Source organism: Vulpes lagopus, chromosome 6 (assembly GCF_018345385.1).
Source record: "Vulpes lagopus strain Blue_001 chromosome 6, ASM1834538v1, whole genome shotgun sequence".
NCBI lineage: Eukaryota > Metazoa > Chordata > Mammalia > Carnivora > Canidae > Vulpes > Vulpes lagopus.
The window spans coordinates 99,084,440-99,103,423 of record NC_054829.1 but is presented as its reverse complement, the minus strand read 5'-3'; the positions used below and the strand labels follow the sequence as shown (position 1 = coordinate 99,103,423).

The 18,984-nt window shown below is 35.7% G+C and overlaps 1 protein-coding gene across 1 annotated transcript; it reads right to left on the bottom strand.

Annotated features, from left to right (window-relative positions):
- Positions 1-899: 899 nt before the first annotated feature.
- LOC121493738 (40S ribosomal protein S17-like) lies at positions 900-4,505 on the bottom strand. Its single transcript, XM_041759952.1, has 2 exons — positions 4,476-4,505; positions 900-1,317 (listed from the first exon to the last, which is right to left on the bottom strand). Exons 1-2 carry the CDS (start codon positions 4,503-4,505, stop codon positions 940-942), a joined length of 408 nt encoding a protein of 135 aa, XP_041615886.1. The 3' UTR covers positions 900-939.
- Positions 4,506-18,984: the final 14,479 nt, after the last annotated feature.

Below are 18,984 nucleotides of genomic sequence, written 5' to 3'. Positions count from 1 at the left end.
CTTTGGGAGATTAGCTGGTGACTAAATTTCTTTAAAGATTATAGGACCATCCAGATATATCTTTTTCTTAAAGTTATTCGCATTTTTATTTGAGGTCAGAGATGAATTAGAAATTTCACAGAAAACAAAGCAAACTAAAAAAAATGAGACTGTGATTAAGAAAACAAAAAAGTAAAAGAAAATATAGTCCTAGTGTACTGTATGAATCAACTGTGAATAATAATAACAGAGTCCGACAATGTAAGCCCCAGTTATTTATTTATTTATTTATTTATTTTAATTTTTTTTTTTTTTTTTTTATGATAGTCACAGAGAGAGAGAGAGAGGCAGAGACATAGGCGGAGGAAGAAGCAGGCTCCATGCACCGGGAGCCCGATGTGGGATTCGATCCCAGGTCTCCAGGATCGCGCCCTGGGCCGAAGGCAGGCGCCAAACCGCTGCGCCACCCAGGGATCCCGTCCCAGTTATTTATTTATGTATTTATTTGTGCTTTATTTTCTAAAATTTTAATCCCAGTATAGTTAACATACAGTGTAGTATTAGTTTCAGGTATACAATGTAGCGACACTTCCACTCACCACCTGGTGCTCATCAAAAGTGCACTCCTGAATCTCTATCAATTATTTCATACATCCCCCCACCCACCTGCCTTCTTGTAATCATCAGTTTGTTCTCTATAGTTAAGAGTCTGTTTCTTGGCTTCTCTCTCTCTCTCTCTCTCTTTTTTCCTTTGCTCACTTGTTTTGTTTCTTAATTTCAACCAATGAGTGAAATCATATGGTATCGGTCTTTCTGTGACTGACTTATTTTGCTTGCATTATACTTTCTAGCTCTATCCATGTTCATGCAATACACACACATATATATATGTGTGCAAAATATATGTACATTTTTTTTTGTCCGAGGTTTATTGAAGATATTACAGCACAGCAGAAAGATTCAAACAGCTCCCCATGGTGTTTTGAAATTCATCCCAACTGTAGGCTGAGTGACCTGCAGGTTGGACAGGCTTCCAAAGTCCAAGAGTTTCAGCATCTCCTTAGTGTCAGGATCTACCTCAATGATCTCCTGATCCAGGGCTGAACCCTCGGGCACGTAGTTATCCCTCCTTTCTCTCTCCTCCTCTTGCAACCTGATGGAGATGCCTCTCACCGGGCTCCACTGAATCCGCTTCATCAGATGTGTGACATAGCTTGAGATCTTATTGCGGAGCTTCTTGCTGCGGATGATGGCAATCTCCTTGCACACGCGCTTATTGGTGTGGAAGTCGTTCCCCAGGCGCGTGTAGTACTCCTCGATGATGACTCGGGCTGCCTTCTTCACGGTATATATATATATATATATATATATATATATATATATATATGTATGTATTGCATGAGTGTATATGTATATGTGTGTATATATAATGTATATGTGTATACATACACACACGCACACATAATGTATATGTGTGTATATATACACACAGACATATGTGCACATAATGTATATGTGTACGTGTGTATATATATACACGCACACATATGCACACACATATACTGTATCTTCTTTATCCATTCATCTATTGAAGGACACCTGCCGCTTCCATAATTTGGCCATTGTAAATAAAGCTGCTATAGACATGTATCCCTTTGAATTAATATTTTTGTATTTTTGAGTAAATGCCCAGTAGTGCAATTACTGGATTATAAGGTAGTTCTATTTTTTACTTATTGAAGAACCTCCATACTGTTTTCCATAGTGGCTGTATCAATTTGCATCTCCACCAGCAGTGCAAGAAAGTTCCTTTTTCTACAGATCCTTGCCAACATTTGTTGTTTCTTATGTTTTTGATTTTAGCCATTCTGACTGGTATGAGTTAATATTTAATTATAGTTATTATATTTGCATTTCCCTGACGATGAATGTTGAGCATCTTTTCATGTGCGATCTAGATGTCTTCTTTGAATAAATGTCTGTTCATGTCTTCTCATTTTTAACTGGATTATTTGTTTTTTGGATGTTGAATTGTATATGTTCATTATATATTTTGGATACTAATCCTTTTTTTTTTAATTTTTTTTAATTTTTATTTATTTATGATAGTCACAGAGAGAGAGAGAGAGGCAGAGACACAGACAGAGGGAGAAGCAGGCTCCATGCACCGGGAGCCTGATGTGGGATTCGATCCCGGGTCTCCAGGATCGCGCCCTGGGCCAAAGGCAGGCGCCAAACCGCTGCGCCACCCAGGGATCCCGGATACTAATCCTTTATCAGATATGTTATTTACAAATATCTTCTCCCATTCTGTAGATTGCCTTTTGGATTTGTTGATTGTTTTTTTCACTGTACAGAAGCTTTTTATTTTTATGTAGTCCTAACTGTTTATTTTTGCTTTTATTTCCCTTGCCTCAAGAGACATATCTAGAACCATTACTAATGTCAGAGACTTTATTGCCTGTTCTGTCTTCTAGGATTTTTATGGTTTCAGGTCTTACATTTAGGTCTTTAATCTATTTTTAGTTTATTTATGTCTATGGTCTAAGAAAGTGGTCCAGTGTCATTCTTTTGCATGTAGCTTACCAGTTTTCCCAACACTATTGTTGGAGGCTGTCTTTTTTACTTTAAATATTCTTTCCTCCTTTGTTGAAGATTAGTTGACCACATTATTGTGGGTTTATTTCTGGGTTTTTTTTTCTGTTCTATTGATCTCTACTTCTATTTTTGTGCTAGTACTATATTGTTTTGATTTGTACAGCTTTGTAATACAACCTGAACTCTGGAATTGTGATATATCCAGCTTTTTCTTTTACAAAATTGCTTTGGCTATTCAGGGTCTTTTGTGGTTGCACATAAATTTTAGGGGTTTTTTGTTGTTGTTCTAGTTCTATAAAAAATGCTGCAAATATTTATTTGTTGAATTAAGTTTAGCAGTTCTCTTTTTCTAAAAATGTGTATATCTCATCTATGACTTAAAATTTATTGACAGATAATGTTCATAATATTCCATATCTTGTCACAGCATACACATTTTTTGTTTTCTTTGATCTTAATATTTTAAAAATGTGTTTTCTTTATCTTTTCACAAAGATGGCAATTTCATTATTTTGTGAGTTTTGCTGATCTTTTCTATATTTTCTTATTCATTAATTTCAAAGCTTGTATTTGTTATTTTCTTTCATATGCTTTTTTCTATTAAATTCTAATTCCTTAAATTATATACTTAGCTCATTATCATATGTACTGTCTTTTATTACAGTCTTTGTTTTAAAGTGTATTTTGTCTGATGTAGCTACACCAGTTTTATTTTTGTTTCCCTTTGTATGGAATAATTTTTTCATCCCTTCACTTTCAGTCTGTGCATGCCCTAATATCTGAAGTGAGTCTCTTATAAGTAGCATACAGATGAGTCTTGTTTTTATTTTTTTCATTCAGTCCATGCCTTTTGATTAGAGAATTTAGTCCGTTTACATTTAAAGTGATTATTGGTAGCTATGTACTTGTTGCTGTTTTCTTAATTGTTTTCTGGCTGTTTTTGTAGTTTGTCTCTGTTCCTTTCTTCTCCTGCCCTCTTGTCTTGTGGTCTGATATGTTTCCTTTCCTTAGTGATATGTTTAGATAGCTTTTTTATTATCTTTTGTGTCTCTACTATAGGTTTTTGCTTTTGTAGTTACCATGAGGCTCACCTATAACATCCTATATATAAAAACTCTATTTTAATTTGTTGACTTAAACTTGCAAGCATTCTAAAACTACATTTTTACTGCCTCCCCCCACATTTTGTTTCATGTCACATTTTACATCTTTTTTTTAATTCTGAGTATTGCTTAACTAATTACTTTAGTTCATTTTACTACTTTTGTCTTTTAACCTTTATATTAGCTTTATAAGTGATTAATCCACTAACTTCATTATATATATACCTTTACCTTTGAGACTTTTATTTTTTTTTTATTTTTTTTTTAATGTTTATTTTTTTTTAATTTATTTATGATAGTCACAGAGAGAGAGAGAGAGGCAGAGACACAGGCGGAGGGAGAAGCAGGCTCCATGCATCGGGAGCCTGATGTGGGATTCGATCCCGGGTCTCCAGGATCGCGCCCTGGGCCAAAGGCAGGCGCCAAACCGCTGCGCCACCCAGGGATCCCGAGACTTTTATTTTTATATTTTTTATTGTTACTAATTAATGTCTTTTCTTTTCTATTAAAGAATTCCCTTAAAAAATAAAGAATTCCCTTTAGCATTTCTTGTAAGACTAGTTTAGTGGTGGTGAAATCCTTTTAGCTTTTGTCTCTCTGAAAAACCCTACTTCTTCTTTAATTCTCAATGACAACATTGCCAGGTAAAATATTCTTGGCTGGTAAGTTTTTGCTTTTGGCACTTTGAGTATGTCATGCCACTCTCTTTTGGTCTGCAAAGTTTCTGCTAAAGAATCTGCTGATAGTCTTATGGGGGTTCCTTTGTATGCAACAAGTTATTTTTCTCTTGCTTGCTTTTAAGGTTTTATCTTTAACTTTTGACATTTTAACTGTAATGTGTCTTTGTGTGGATCTGACTGGTTTATTTTGTTTGGAACTCTGAGGGCTTCCTGGATGCATGCCTGTTTCTTTCCTCAGGTTAAGGAAATCTTGAGCCATTATTTCTTCAAGTAAGTTTTATGCCTCTTTCTCTTACTTTTTCTCGGTCCTCTGCAACATAGATTTCATCCTTCTTGATGTTCTGTAGGCCCCTTAGCTATCTTCACTTTTTAAAATCCTTTTACTTTTTTTGCTGCTCTGTATGAGTTCCACTGCTCCATCTTCTAGATTACTGATCCATTCTTCTGTAGCTTCTAGTCAGCTAGTGAACCCCTCTAGTATATTTTTCAGTTTAGTGATTGTATTCTTTAGCCCTATGACTTCTGTTTGGTATTTTCTTCTATTTTCTCTCCTGTTTAAGTTCTCACTATGTTCATCCACTCTTCTCCAAAGTCTGGTGGACATCTTTATGATCATTACTTTAAGTTCTTTATCAGGTAGATTTTTTTATATTGAGTTCATTGAAGTCTTTTCTGACATCTTATTTTGTTCTTTGGTTTGGATCATATTCATCTATTTTCTCAGTGTGCTTTACTCAGTCTATGTGTGTTTCTGTGTATTAGGCAAATCAATTGCCTCTCCTGGTCTTGAAGAACTGGGCTCATGTAGGTGATGAAACTCATTGTTCAAATTTCCCTAGCTCTTAGTTGTCTCTCAAATCTTTGTGGTTGTCTAAGCAGCCTGATTTATTCTGGACAAGTCCTTGTTGAGAGTGTGCCAAGACCCATATTTTCCAAGAGGAATGGACTCAGTCAGTACCTAATTTCATGCTGATTAGAAGCCAGACTCTCAGGCATCAGCTTTTAAAATATGCAAATGCATATAGTCCTGTGGGACCACAATTATAAGCCCTCTTGGCCTCTAGACCAGGAGATCTGAACTGTTCCCTAGCTGACAGATGGAAAACTTAGGGTTCCAAATGGGTATATAAGCTCCTTTCTGGGAAGTGAACTGTAGTGACACCAGGGGAGAATACAAGGATGGTGTTTCCCTGACAATGTTCCCTGAGAGCTCCACTGTAGTCTCTAGATGTGTGGAAAACCTGAAGGCTGTTCCTCAGGCTGAAGCACCAGGGTAAGTAAATAGGCCTTTTTCACAAGAAGACTGGGAATGTGCTTCATTTTACACTCTGTGCAGTACCCTGTGTATAGTAGCCTACCAAGAACTCCTTTCCAATTATTATAGTTTCATTAATCTCAAGAACACAAGCCCTCCTGGCCACAAGGCCAGGCAATTAAGGGGTATTCCCTGTGTGGACTGCATGCATCTACCAGTTTTAGCTTGTGGGTTAGGACATGCCTGCCAGCTTTAGCAAGGGCCTGGTAGAATGCCTTGGTTGTGCACACCTGCTGGTTTCAGCAAGGTGACAGGAAAGTGTTGTGTCTCCATGAGATCCTCAGCTCCAGCACAGCAGCAGGACAATGGTGCAGCTGCTCATCCCCACTGGCCTTAGCAAGTTGGGGAATATCTCATCTGCTCATACTAGCCAGAATTAGCAGAGTAGAGGGAGAATGTAAAAATGGTACTCAATGGCACCTCCACCTCTTGAGAAATTCTCAAATGGCAGATGCTTTAGGATTAGCAAATGAGTCTCCTTTATATGTAGCTTAGATGTTTTTCAAACTGTTGTTTTTGCTCTGGGTCTCAGGGCAAGTGATAGTGCATGATAGTCCTTTAATAGGAGTATCTCAGTTCCCTACAGGGTCTCTTAGAGGTAAGCCCTGTTAGTTTTCTAAGCCAGATGTTTTGGATGCTTGTATCTCCAGTGTAGATCCTAAGTCCCTCCCTTCTCTGGGAGAAACTTTAGACTTGTGAGATCCCTCCCTATTATGGGTTGCCATCATGGTTGGTTTTTTGTCAGACTATGTTCCTGTTTCAGTGTGGTCCACTTATCCTTTCCTATAGAGGAATAGTTCACTACTTTTCAGTTCAAGAGGACATTTTTCCATATATAGCTGTAAATTTGATGTGTCTGAGGGAGGAAGTGAATTCAAGGTCTTACTATGCTGCCATCTTGGACTGCCCCCTGTAACATAAGCATTAAGGCTCTGTATTTCCCTATAAGAATTGTTTTGATTGTATCCCACAGATTTTTATATATAGCCTTTTTATTATAGTTTGCATATAAATATTTTCTACTAGGCATTATGATCTTTAATTCATAAATTAAAACTTTTCTTTTTTTTAAGATTTTATTTATCTATTCCTGAGAGACACAGAGAGAAGCAGAGACATAGACAGAGGGAAAAGTAGGTTCCTTACAGGAAGCCCAGTGTGGAACTCGATCCTGGACCGGGATCACTCCCTGAGCCAATGGCAGACGCTCAACTGCTGAGCCACCCAGGAATTCCTAAATTAAAACTTTTCTTAACTTTAAAGATAATTTTTTATTTATATTTTGTTGTTATTTTTAAATTAATTTCACTGTATTCATATAATGTTGTTTGGATGCTCCCAATATTTTGAAATTAGTGAGATAATCAGAAATTCTCCTGATTTAAATTTCTATATATATCATTAGATAGAGCTCAATATTTTTGTTGCTCATATTTACTAGTTAATATGCTAGGGATAAATACACAACAAAATGTTTATTCATTCAGTTAATTACTATTTGCCAGAGAGATATTAATTCAATAAGTATCCAGTTAGTTCCTACTATCTGATTCAAACTATGCTCCATGATCAGGGTCATAAGATATTTTACTTCATAATTATTTATTAATACTTTTTTTGAAAAAAATACTTTTTTTGGTATTCTGATTGGAGACGGAAATAATATAAATAAATAGATATCATATTTCATAAGTTATACAAATATTAATTTATTCAATGAGATCATAAATGTGGGACTTCTCAAAATAGGTAATATTTGAACTAGACTTTAAAGAATGAATGGTGGGCAGCCTGGGTGACTCAGTGGTTTAGCGCCGCCTTCAGCCCGGGGCCTGATCCTGGAGACCCCGGATCCAGTCCCACGTCGGCCTCCCTGCATAGAGCCTGCTTCTCCCTCTGCCTGTGTCTCTACCTCTCTCTCTCTTTGTGTATATCATGAATACATAAATAAAAACTTAAAAAAATAAAGAATGAATGGAAATTTTGATAGCTGGAGCAATGGAAACCAGAGGGAAAGAGTATTTTATTTTATTTTTTTTAAAACCTAATAAAAGTATTTATTGATTAGTAAAATAATATTAATATCTTGTATGGTTTTTTCTTTGCCTCTTTATACCACGTTTATCTTTTTAATTTTTTTTTAAGATTTTATTTATTTATTCATAGAGACACAGAGAGAGAGAGGCAGAGGGAGAAGCAGGCTCCATTCCATGCAGGGAGCCTGACGTGGGACTCGATCCCGGGTCTCCAGGATCACGCCCTGGGCTGCAGGCGGCGCTAAACCACTGCGCCACCTGGGCTGCCCTTATTTATTTATTTTTTTAAATTTTTGTATAGTTGACACACAATATTACATTAGTTTCAGGTGTACAACATAGTGATTCAACTACAAGTGCAGCTACCATCTGTCATCATACAACGCTATTAGAATATCATTGACTATATTCCCTACTCTGTGCCATTTATTCCCTTGACTTACTCATTCCATAACTGGAAGCCTGTATCTCCCACTCTCCTTCATTCATTCCCCCCAACTCTTTCTCTGGCAATCATCAGTTTGTTCTTTGTATTTATAGATCTGAATCTGCTTTCTATATATTTGTTTATTCATTTGTTTTGCTTGTATAGATTCTGCATATCAGTGAATTCATATGGCATTGGGGAAAGGGCATTTTAGATGGAGGAAACAATGTTTTATTAGAGAAATAATAGCTTGTATCTCTACATAGTTGGAACATGAGATGCTTGGTAGGATCGGAGGAAGAATGTATGTGTGAGAGTTTTATTGTTTTTCAAGATGTGCATAAGTGGAATAGAGAAATATGAATGCAGGACATTTGAAGATAAAATGAATGACCCAGAAGAGAAATTGGTGGGAACAGGTCTTATTAAGAAGGTGAGACTAAGGTTGTGTGGTAATGAGAGGAGGCTTTGAATAGAGCAAGTGGCAAATAGAATTCTAATAATGACCAATAGAAAGACACAGGCAGTGGGCCAACCTAGAGTGAGTTTAAGAGGGCCCCTAGCATTTGTATTGCAAAACAATGAAGGGAAATTTGAGAAAAAATAATATAGGATTAGGGAAATCATAAATGCCATGGTAAAGAATTAACCATTTTTTTCTGTAGGTCCTTTAGGTAATTACAAAATTAATAGCACACTTAGAAGTTAAAATGCTATGCATGAAGTACATATACTTTATTCTTTAAAAATAATGTTTATGAATTATTAGGATAGTTGTTACAAAAATGGGGTTGGACAAGGATAGATTCTTTAGATCAACAACCTTTAAACTTCTTCCCACATATACATCTAAAATTTTTCTTTATACTTTAAATGGTTAAAAATGTTTTACTTTTTATCTTATTGCAATAATATATTCAATCTTCTGACTATACTATTGCAATCATCACTAATATAAATTCATTCAAGTGAGACTATCTTCTAATTTTAGAAATATATTAAATATGAAAAGTAATTTTTGTTGGAAATTCAACCCATAATGGGGCTTTTTAAAATTTATGAGTTTGTGAAGACATGTTACTGTTACTTCTTACTACAATAATATTTCAGATTTATATAGGCAATGAGAAACAGTGACATATTAAGTCGATGAAAATGGAAGAAGTTTTTTATAGCAGTATCAAATTGTTGAATTAGTTCAGAGTTATATATCACAAATCACATAGTGAGCATTCACCAAAAGATATTTGTAATGATTTACCAGTGGCAACCCAATTCTTTTTTTTAAAGCAAAGTAGAAACCATCTGACTCACTAAAGGATTTCTTACCCAGTCACTGTGAATCATTCACTTTTTCAGTTTCTGGGAAATACACCAAAAAAACTTTATCAAGACTTACCAAATGACTGCTAATTATAATTCTTTTGCTAGAATTACCATGATCTGTTTAGAAAAGGTTGAAAATATCAAGATGTTGTTAATTTCAATACGCATTTTCCAGTGCATTACTTTTTAAAGAAATTACTTAACTTGTAATTTAAATATATTTATTTCAAAAGGGTTGGAATTGCAAACTTAGCTCATTAAAATTATAAAATGTTTGCTATAAATTTAATAGGTAAAGCCCATCCTCATTATCTAGCCAATAAAATATACTTTCAGTCAAGTAGAGTATGGCTTTGATTTTCAGTTAATGTTTTAATACACATCTCTATGACAGCCATTTGACCTCTGAGTTCCGATTTTAAGAAAGATAAATCTGGAAGCTGGACATAGACTGGATATCTGGGTATAACACTTATCAATGCCCTCTTTGCTCTGCCCTCTCAAATTTTTCTTTCCAAAACCTCAGACAAGGAAAAGGTATATTTTACTTTTATAAAGTGAGAGAAGAGTGATTTAATAAGGCAATATGGGAAAGAACAATTGGCATGACTTTGACCATTTTTAGATAAATTATTTTTAGCAATAGCATTTTTAGAGAAATTATTTTAAGAACGAGTTCATACGGAAGTTGAGAATTTGGGAGGTGATTCTCTTCAAACCAGAGTGACCATTCATTTATTAATCAAAGCAACACACTTTAAGGATAAGGAGGAGTGATACTTAACAATAAGTTAGTAATAATAGGCATAAATGGGGACTATGATAAAGAGACCAGGATATGTCTGGTCACTTCAATGAACTCTCTATGCCCATGTAACCTTTAGAAAGACTTCATATACCCCAAGAGGTGCATATATTTGATCTGAAGACCATGCCCCAAGTTGCAGACTTGGAAACATGTCCTAACATTTATTCAGCAAATACTATGCCCCAAGGATGGTATTATGTGATTTCTTTGCTTTATATTAGTTAATCCTACAAGGCTGTATATAGGGACTTTATCTCTCTTTTACAGACAGGGTAAATGAAGGATAATGAAATAAAGAAATGTGTTCAAGTCTACATACCTAGTAAATGATTGAACATAAATTAGTCAGTAACAGAGTCCTAAAATTGTGCCCTTTAAAACGTTAGTGTGAGGCTTTTAGGTGGTATCAGTAAAAACAGTCATAAAGTAGGGGAATCTGACACTATCCAGTTTTCATTACAAAATACTTATTTTTATTACTCATTCTTTTTTCAGATTTTTGTATTATTTACTCTCTTCAGTTCTATTTGCTAAGACACTATTATGTACTAGATACTCTCTTAGTACTTAAAAAAAAGCTTTATTTCATGTTTATCACTGCCCTGGGTCACAGGTCTTACTCTTAAAAAAAAACAAATTCAATAAAAGAAGGAATATAATCAGGATCACACAGCTAGAAGGTGAGATGGTTTAGTTTAAACCTAGTTCTTTTGGTCAAAAGTCCCTAGAAATGTGTAGCATAAATGTTGAAGTAAAAATAAAATGTAGAGGATATTATAGCAGCTTTCTATATTTTTTAACAGGCTTTATACCACACATAACTTCAGGTTTCCCAAGAAATTCTTATTACAATATAATCTCTAGTATCATTAAAATGTTTTTACTTAATGCTGCCTGACCATGAATATTGACAAGTGAGTCTTAAATACTCTTTTCAATCATAGAAGAGCTAGTTGCTGAGTGGTTCTGGGCACAGAGAATGCTGTTGTTTGCAGTTCTTAGTATTTTGATTACCAGGAGCCCAAAAGCTCAGAGCAGCAATTTAATATCTGAAAATCAACTGTAGTAGATTAAAGAATTAATGTTCCTTTTTATAATAGTATTGCCAGAAAACATTTATAAAGAAAGTTACCTTGTTGAGTTTCTGGTTCACTTATGAGTATAGTTGTTAATCACCACCTGTAATTATCTTTTGAATCCAACTCTAAATCTTAATGCAATTAGATTTGCTGAGGCATTTAGTGAGCTACTGTCTCTATTTTGGTATTGAAATGTCTCTTAAAAATATGAACAGATGGGATCCCTGGGTGGCGCAGCGGTTTGGCGCCTGCCTTTGGCCCAGGGCGTGATCCTGGAGACCCGGGATCGAATCCCACATCAGGCTCCCGGCGCATGGATCCTGCTTCTCCCTCTGCCTGTGTCTCTGCCTCTCTCTCTTTCTCTCTGTATGACTATCATAAATAAATAAAATTAAAAAAAAAATTTAAAAAAAAAAATATGAACAGAGATCCTAAAATTCAGTTACATACATTTCCTAAGTGTATATAAAAGGATATGGTGGGTGAGTTATATTGGTTTCTCAAATCTGAAACTCCATTTCCTGTTAAGCCATTAACTTGTCATTAACTTTCTCTGAATTTTCAGAAGAAACAGTGATGCATTTTTCACCTCTCTTCTCCTTTTCTCTCCCATTCTCTCTCTCTCTCTCTCTCACACACACACACACACACACACACACACACGTGCACACACACAGGCACATACCTAAGCTTAATATTTGAAAAGCTCACTGTGTGTACCACATAAACTCTTTAATAGCCTAAAATACACTTTAACTTTTTACATATACACTTTAACATATAACATTAGTTGCCTGTCCTAATTCATTACCAATGAATTGAACTACGTTGTGATACAAAATGAATCAATAAGAATAGATCAACATTAAAAGTAAAAGATACTTACTTTTGTTTTTTTCGAAATTTCTTGATCCAAAATAGTTACCAGAAAGTTATTTAAAATAAATGAAATAGAGGTAACATCACCTTAATTTTACTGAAATCTGGCAATTTAATTTTATTGGCAAATGCCATTGGCTTCCAGGCTAGTCTTCCTAAAACACCACAATATTGTCTTGTTTCCTTTTTTAAGAACTGTTTTTCTGCTTCCTACTGTGTTATATCTAAACTTCTCTCAAAACTCTGATTGCTATCCATAGACCACATTTTTTAAGTGGCTCCCAATGTTCACACCCAGTCACCTCCATTTCGAGCCCTGTATCTTTCCATAAATTCTATTAGGAAAAACAGGAGATGCATTTTTAGAGGAAGAGGACAAAAAGGAAGCCAATATTCTGAAGTCTCTTAGTCTCCTACCAGCCACCTACTATGGTCACAGGTGCCCTTTTTATACACTTCTCTGGCCAGGGCATACAGGGACTAGAGGCAAACAGTGACAACCTACTACTAACTGGGGTTTTGACTCTAACCGTCTAGTTTCCTGCTGAGCTACCCTGGACCACGTGCAGTTCATGACAACTCCTCTGAGAGATGGGATAAGAAATAAAGAGGAGATACTTTTTCACCACATAAACTAAGTGCAATCTTTGAAGATCAGGATACCAAAGATAAATCAAGGAGCAGAATGTAGAAGAAAGCTTACCCTCAGATGCTATATTTATTATCCTTTCTTGAGTCACATCAAAAGATCTATCTTCTACTACTATGGCCCAGTTTTTTCTTTTTCTTCAAGAGAAAGTTAAGATAGCCCTAAACAGCCTCAAGATGTAAGTGTACATGGGAAACAATTTCCTATTTTTTTTCCTTTAAAGCAAGTGCAATTTTCCTTGATGATTAGTCTCCATTCATTCATTCATTTAATGAATATTCACTGAACACCTACTGTGTTACACCTTCTCCTAAGAGTTCAGGACATACTAGACATACTAAACAAAGACCAACCAAATGAGAAAAGTAAATGCTATTTACCCCGAGTTTGCTATAGTAAAGGAATCAGCTACTGTCACTTACATTTTGGCACAGATTCAAAGGAAAATGGAAAGCTTTACAGTGGAAGGTAGAGAAGGCTTCAGGTCTGCTTGAAGGGGAAGCTATAAGGAGGTTAACTAGAAGTGGGGCTTCCTATGGGACTGATTAAAGGGGTACATTTTTAGCTTTCTCTGGTTGGTCCTAAGTTGGAAAAGAGGACAAAAATTAGACAAGTTCTTTTTTTTTTTTTTTTTTTTTTTTTTTTTTTTTTTTTTTTTTTTTTTTTTTTTTATAATTTTTTTTAACTTTTATTTATTTATGATAGTCACAGAGAGAGAGAGAGAGAGAGGCAGAGACACAGGCGGAGGGAGAAGCAGGCTCCATGCACCAGGAGCCCAACGTGGGATTCGATCCCGGGTCTCCAGGATCACGCCCTGGGCCAAAGGCAGGCGCCAAACCGCTGCGCCACCCAGGGATCCCTAGACAAGTTCTTAATTATTAATGAATTCCTGGTGATTTGGGACTGATTGCAGAAGGTATTGTTTAGCTTCCTAGACTGTCACTAGAGATAGCAACCTGGCTTCCTGTGAGTCTGACTTACAGCAAGCTGGCTTCTTGGGTTATTTATTATAGATAAGAGGATTGGCTTCCTGGGTATGTTGCTGCAGATTTTAGGTCAAAGTTCTATTTTTATATATGATCTGACCATTTTCCATTTGTATGTTCAATCTCTTAGTAGTAAACAAACAAACAAACAAACAAAAAACCCAGTCTTTGTAAAGTGTACATACTAGAAGGGATCTTACCCTGACTTCTTTCTCTAGATCCTTATGCACTTATTGTTTCATACAATTGGTAAAGAATATATAGTCCTTTTCTTTAACTATTGGCATTATACAACTTGTAAATTTACTATGTTCACAGATAATATTAAAATATGTATTATTTATTTAAAATATTTGTTGATCACCTATGATACGCCAAGAGCTGTTACAGGCAGTGAAAATTCAGTGGTCATCAAAGTTCTGCCTTCATTGAGCTTATGCCAGATTAGAGGGAAATAAATAATAATCATAGTAAATAAAACAATTTTTGTTTGTTATAAGGTGATAAATGCTATAAAAAGAAAAAACAGCAAAATAGGAAGAATGGAGGGTACTGAGGACAAAGATTTAGAAGGATAGAGTTACATGGTTTGCAGGTGTAAATAGATTTTAGTCAGGGCTGACCTCAAACAGAAAATGACATTTGAACAAAGACATGAAGGAAGTGAAGGTAAGAGCCATATGAAAATCTAAAGAATAAGAATCATTGGCAGAGAGAACAGCCAGAACAAAATCCTTAAGTGAGAACAGCCATGACATTTTTGTGAAACAGCAAGAAACCAGTATGGCTGGAATGAAGACAATGAGAAGGAGAATAATAGGAGAAGGAATAGCAGAGACGAGTTGGGAGATTATATACATTCTTATATGGACCACCATAAGGCCTTTGTTTTTTTTATGAAGCACCAAAAGGGAAGTCACTGTGGGTTTAGAACAGATGAGTGACATGACTCACAATTCGTTATTATTTCTCCATTTGCTACATAGAGAAGGCAATAGGGCTAGGGAGATGTAAGGGTGGAGAAAAGAAGACCGATTAAGGACAGTTTTGCAGAAATCCACATAAAGCAGGAAGGTGCCTTAGACAACTTAATAGCAGGAAAGGTGGTAGGAAGTGGGCAACTTCTATGCATGTGCTGTACTCTATGCCTGTTAAAGGATTAAAATATGAGGCTAAATCTTTGGAGAATTATTTAAAAATGAATAATAGAAGATACCAAGTGGAATAGCTCCCAGTTTTAAACATGTTACATCTTTATTCTCAAATGATTTAGTAATAATTTAGCTTTGCTAAATTATGTTCTAGGACCATATGGGAAAAGAATCCTAATTTTTATTTCACAATAACAGAATCCACTTGCAAACATTATTTAACATATTTCAAATAAATCCTATCCTGATAAAAATTAAAGCAGGTAAGCTTGGTGTAGTCTTACAGAGTATGTCTTCTCCGTGGTACCTTTGAGTCCTTAAATAACTGGAAGAAATACCCCAAACCTCTCAGAGCTCTGAACAGGTAAAGTCGTTTGAACTTTTGGAGAAAATTATTGTGAAGAATTAAATAATGAAGGAATAGCTTTGAATGAATAATGAATAATGATTGGGCTCTACTCACAGATGGAAAAATGAGGCCTGAGACTACGGACATTTCAAGAATATATCCTGGCTACTTCAAGACTGGGGCAGCCCACTGATTCCCTAGATTCAATGTCTGGTGTTATTTAGCCTAAACATCTTTCTCAGCACTGACCCAAAATTCATAATAAAACCTTTCCCCTATGGAGGCCAAAATTTTAATTTAAAATATCTTTCTTCTCCTGAAGCCTTATGAAGATCTGATAGAGAGTGTAAAAGGGCGACCTATTCTTTTTCTATTTCATTCATAGGAACTTCTAATCTTTCTTATAGTCTCTTTATCTGACCTCTAGTACTCAGAGAAGCTGAGCTTCCATTATCTGCCTCTTTCTACTAGGTATTTACATGTGGTACATCCTATGTGGTTATTAGTCTACTTTTCCTACCCTTTTCTGAGAATGTCAACTTTGAGCCAGTATAGACTGTGAGTTCCTATATACAGACGGCATATTCTCCCAACAAACATTTTTTTTTTGGGGGGGGGGTTACAATATGCTAAGCACAGAGCCAGGGTCTGAAGAAACAAAAGTACAGAGGAAAGAGTATCAGTATCTGCCCTAGAAGAACTTATAGTGTGGTGACTATTGTCACATTCATTTTTGTTTCCCTGGTATCTTAGTGTGTTGTGGGGTGAGGGATAGGAGTGCAGACAGAGTAGGGTAGCAACTAATGTGATGCTTGCATTGTGCCAGGTACTCTATATGTCAACATTAAATTTCACGGCCTTCTGTTATCCTTACTTCATCAATGGCAGGTATGAGAATTAGCAAGAATAGATTGTCCAGCTCTCATAGCTAATAAACAACAAAACTGAGATTCAAACTGAAATCAGACTTCAAAATCAATGATCTTTCCACTAATGAGGCTTATAGGCACTTAATATCCAAGTTTATTAAAAAACACCTAAAAGAAATAAAAACGAGATTTTAAAAAACCGAGCCGTTATTTACTGGTCTGAGAACTGAAGTCTATTCTTAATCATCTACTTTATTTATGCCTGCCTTAAATTTGCCACTCTTTACTCAGTGTGATCTCAGCTACCTTCTGTATCTGCCCAGCAGTTGGTTATCTGGGAAGGTAATCTATTGCAAATCTATCTTAATACTAATCTGGGCATACATGATTAGGAAGGATAATAAAATTAGAACTCAAATAGCTAATGAAGCATCAGTACCTGAGAGTGTCCAGCTTCCCCCAAAAGCATTAACACATGACAAACTCTAAGCTCTGTGATGCAAGGACAAGCATTAGACCATATACTAACAATTCAAAATTCTTGAAAGGTAAATCAAACCTTTTTCCCCAACAGTAAAATGATTCATGCCAGCATTTGAGTTTGACCCACACAGAAAAGGGAAGATGCAGGCAAGCGGGGAGGCAGTGCACCCCTGGGAAAACTTAGAAGACCAGCATTAGGGGAAGCAGAAGAAAACATACTGTCAGTGACACACTGACTATTAGTCAGACATTAGTAAAGATAGCAGGGCTGAGTTACTGGTGTCTTGCCCACACTGTGAAAAAGGGAAGTTTATTGTCTTCTTTTTACAGAGGGTAGACTGAGGCATACAGTAACAGTTAGGTCTCCGTCACAAAGCTGAGACGAAAACCCATCTCACTGACTTTCCGTGTTTTCTGCTAGACCACATAACCTCCCTGGATAGTTTTATTAAACTAATTACGACTTAGCTCTTCATGCTAGCTGACTTCAGATTTTAAATATAGATAAACTTTAATAATAAGAGTGAGTGGTTTTAATTACCAAAAGCTAAGCCTCGGAGTATTATACTGGCAGAGAATACTCCAACACCATCTTGGTCTGTAAGGAATAGAAAAAACTTTATCCTTATCCTACTCTTTAGGACTCTACACACCATTTTCCAGCAGTTTTGAGTTGGGCATGAATAGCTTTTATTGATTTGATTAGTTCAAATCCATTGGTAGCCCTTTACCTTCTAATAGTTTTTTTTTCACCAAAACCACATGTAGACCCTGTAGCTTACTACCTTGTCAAAATGAAGCTTACTGCCTTGTGAATGCTTCGTGGCAGCCACTGAAACTCATGTGAAACATAATGCAATATTATTCAAATTGAATTTGCATCATACAATTGAAAAAGCAAAAGTCCTTCGGGTATTTTAGGTTGTCTTATAGGTATTTCAATAGGAATATCTCTTAAAGAAATGCTAAAAGAGCTTGGTGACTACACTTTATGTTCCTGGATTTATATCATGTGGCTTTATCAGTACTGTCTCATGTTTATAGGGCTTTTTTATTTTCAGTGGGAAAAATACTTACCTTTCTTAAAATCAGAATTTCTATCCCATTGTAGATTCTTTTTAAAAATGTTGGTAAAATATTTCCTTTTCTAAAAATAGAAAAATGAATAGTAGAAGCAAAGAGAGTTTCTTCTATAAACTCCCAAGTTTAACTTAACTGGGTAGAGGAGGGTTTGTTTTTGTTTTTGTTTTTTTGTACATTTAAAGCTGAGAAATATCATTAAATGGAACATAGTGGAATAAGATAAGGAATATCTTAACAAAATGAAAATCTATAGTGGTACAGGTGAAACACGAAGAAATTTGACTCCATCAAAATTAAATTCATTACTGAAAAAACAACTTGGCCACAAAGAGAACAAGAGATCGCTTTTACTGAAATAGGTCCTAAATAAAACCTTTATTTTTTGTTTTTGTTTTTGTTTTGTATCACATATGTGCTGCTTTAGTAGCCAGGGATGTACTTAAATGTATACTTGGTAAAATTTCTATTCCCATCATCTTTTCTTTACTATGCATAATAAATTTTTTCAGTAGGTTTTCCTTACCTTCGCCATCGTGGACTACATTGTTTTAAGTTACATAGTGTGTGGGGTTTTTTAAAAGATTTTATTTATTTGAAAGAGAGAGAGAGAGAGAGTGCATAAGCGGGCTGCTGGACACTCCCCGCTGAGCAGGGAGCCAGACACGGGGCTTGGGACTTGATCCTATAGGGGCCTTGATCCTGAGACTCTGAGATCACGATCTGAGCTGAAGGCAGACACTCAACTAACCAAGCCGCCCAGGCGCTCCATTAAGTTACATGGTGTTTAAAAGACTGGGCTCTAGGTGGACTAAGAGAAGAGTCAAAACTCAGTCTGCTACTTGCTAGATGTTTTGACCCTAAATTCTCTATGTCTCTATTTCCACATCCTTATTTCGCTTTAGGATAGAACTAATTTCATAGGTTGTAGTGAGGATTACGTGAACCAAGACACATCCGGTACCTAGGGTACTCAACACTCAATAAAAGTTATTGATTAGTAATGCAAACAAACCCACCCTATGACATGTCTCTACTTCCAATTCATCATGTACTTACAGATCCTACTAGATCTTCCACACTAGGGAACTTCAAGGGCTTTAGATATGATAATAACACTTACCTTTCACAGTTTTTAAGGAGAGTGAATATTTATTTGAATACTCCTAGTACTGTTGTTTATGACA

What these genes read in the sequence shown, in the direction of transcription:
- LOC121493738 (XM_041759952.1), bottom strand. Translation starts at nt 4,505, where the DNA reads ATGTCAAAAGTTAAAGATAAAACCTTAAAA. An exon ending in TTAAAGATAAAACCTTAAAA is followed by an intron (nt 1,318 to 4,475) that starts GCAAGCAAGAGA and finishes TATACCGTGAAG; the next exon opens with AAGGCAGCCCGAGTCATCAT.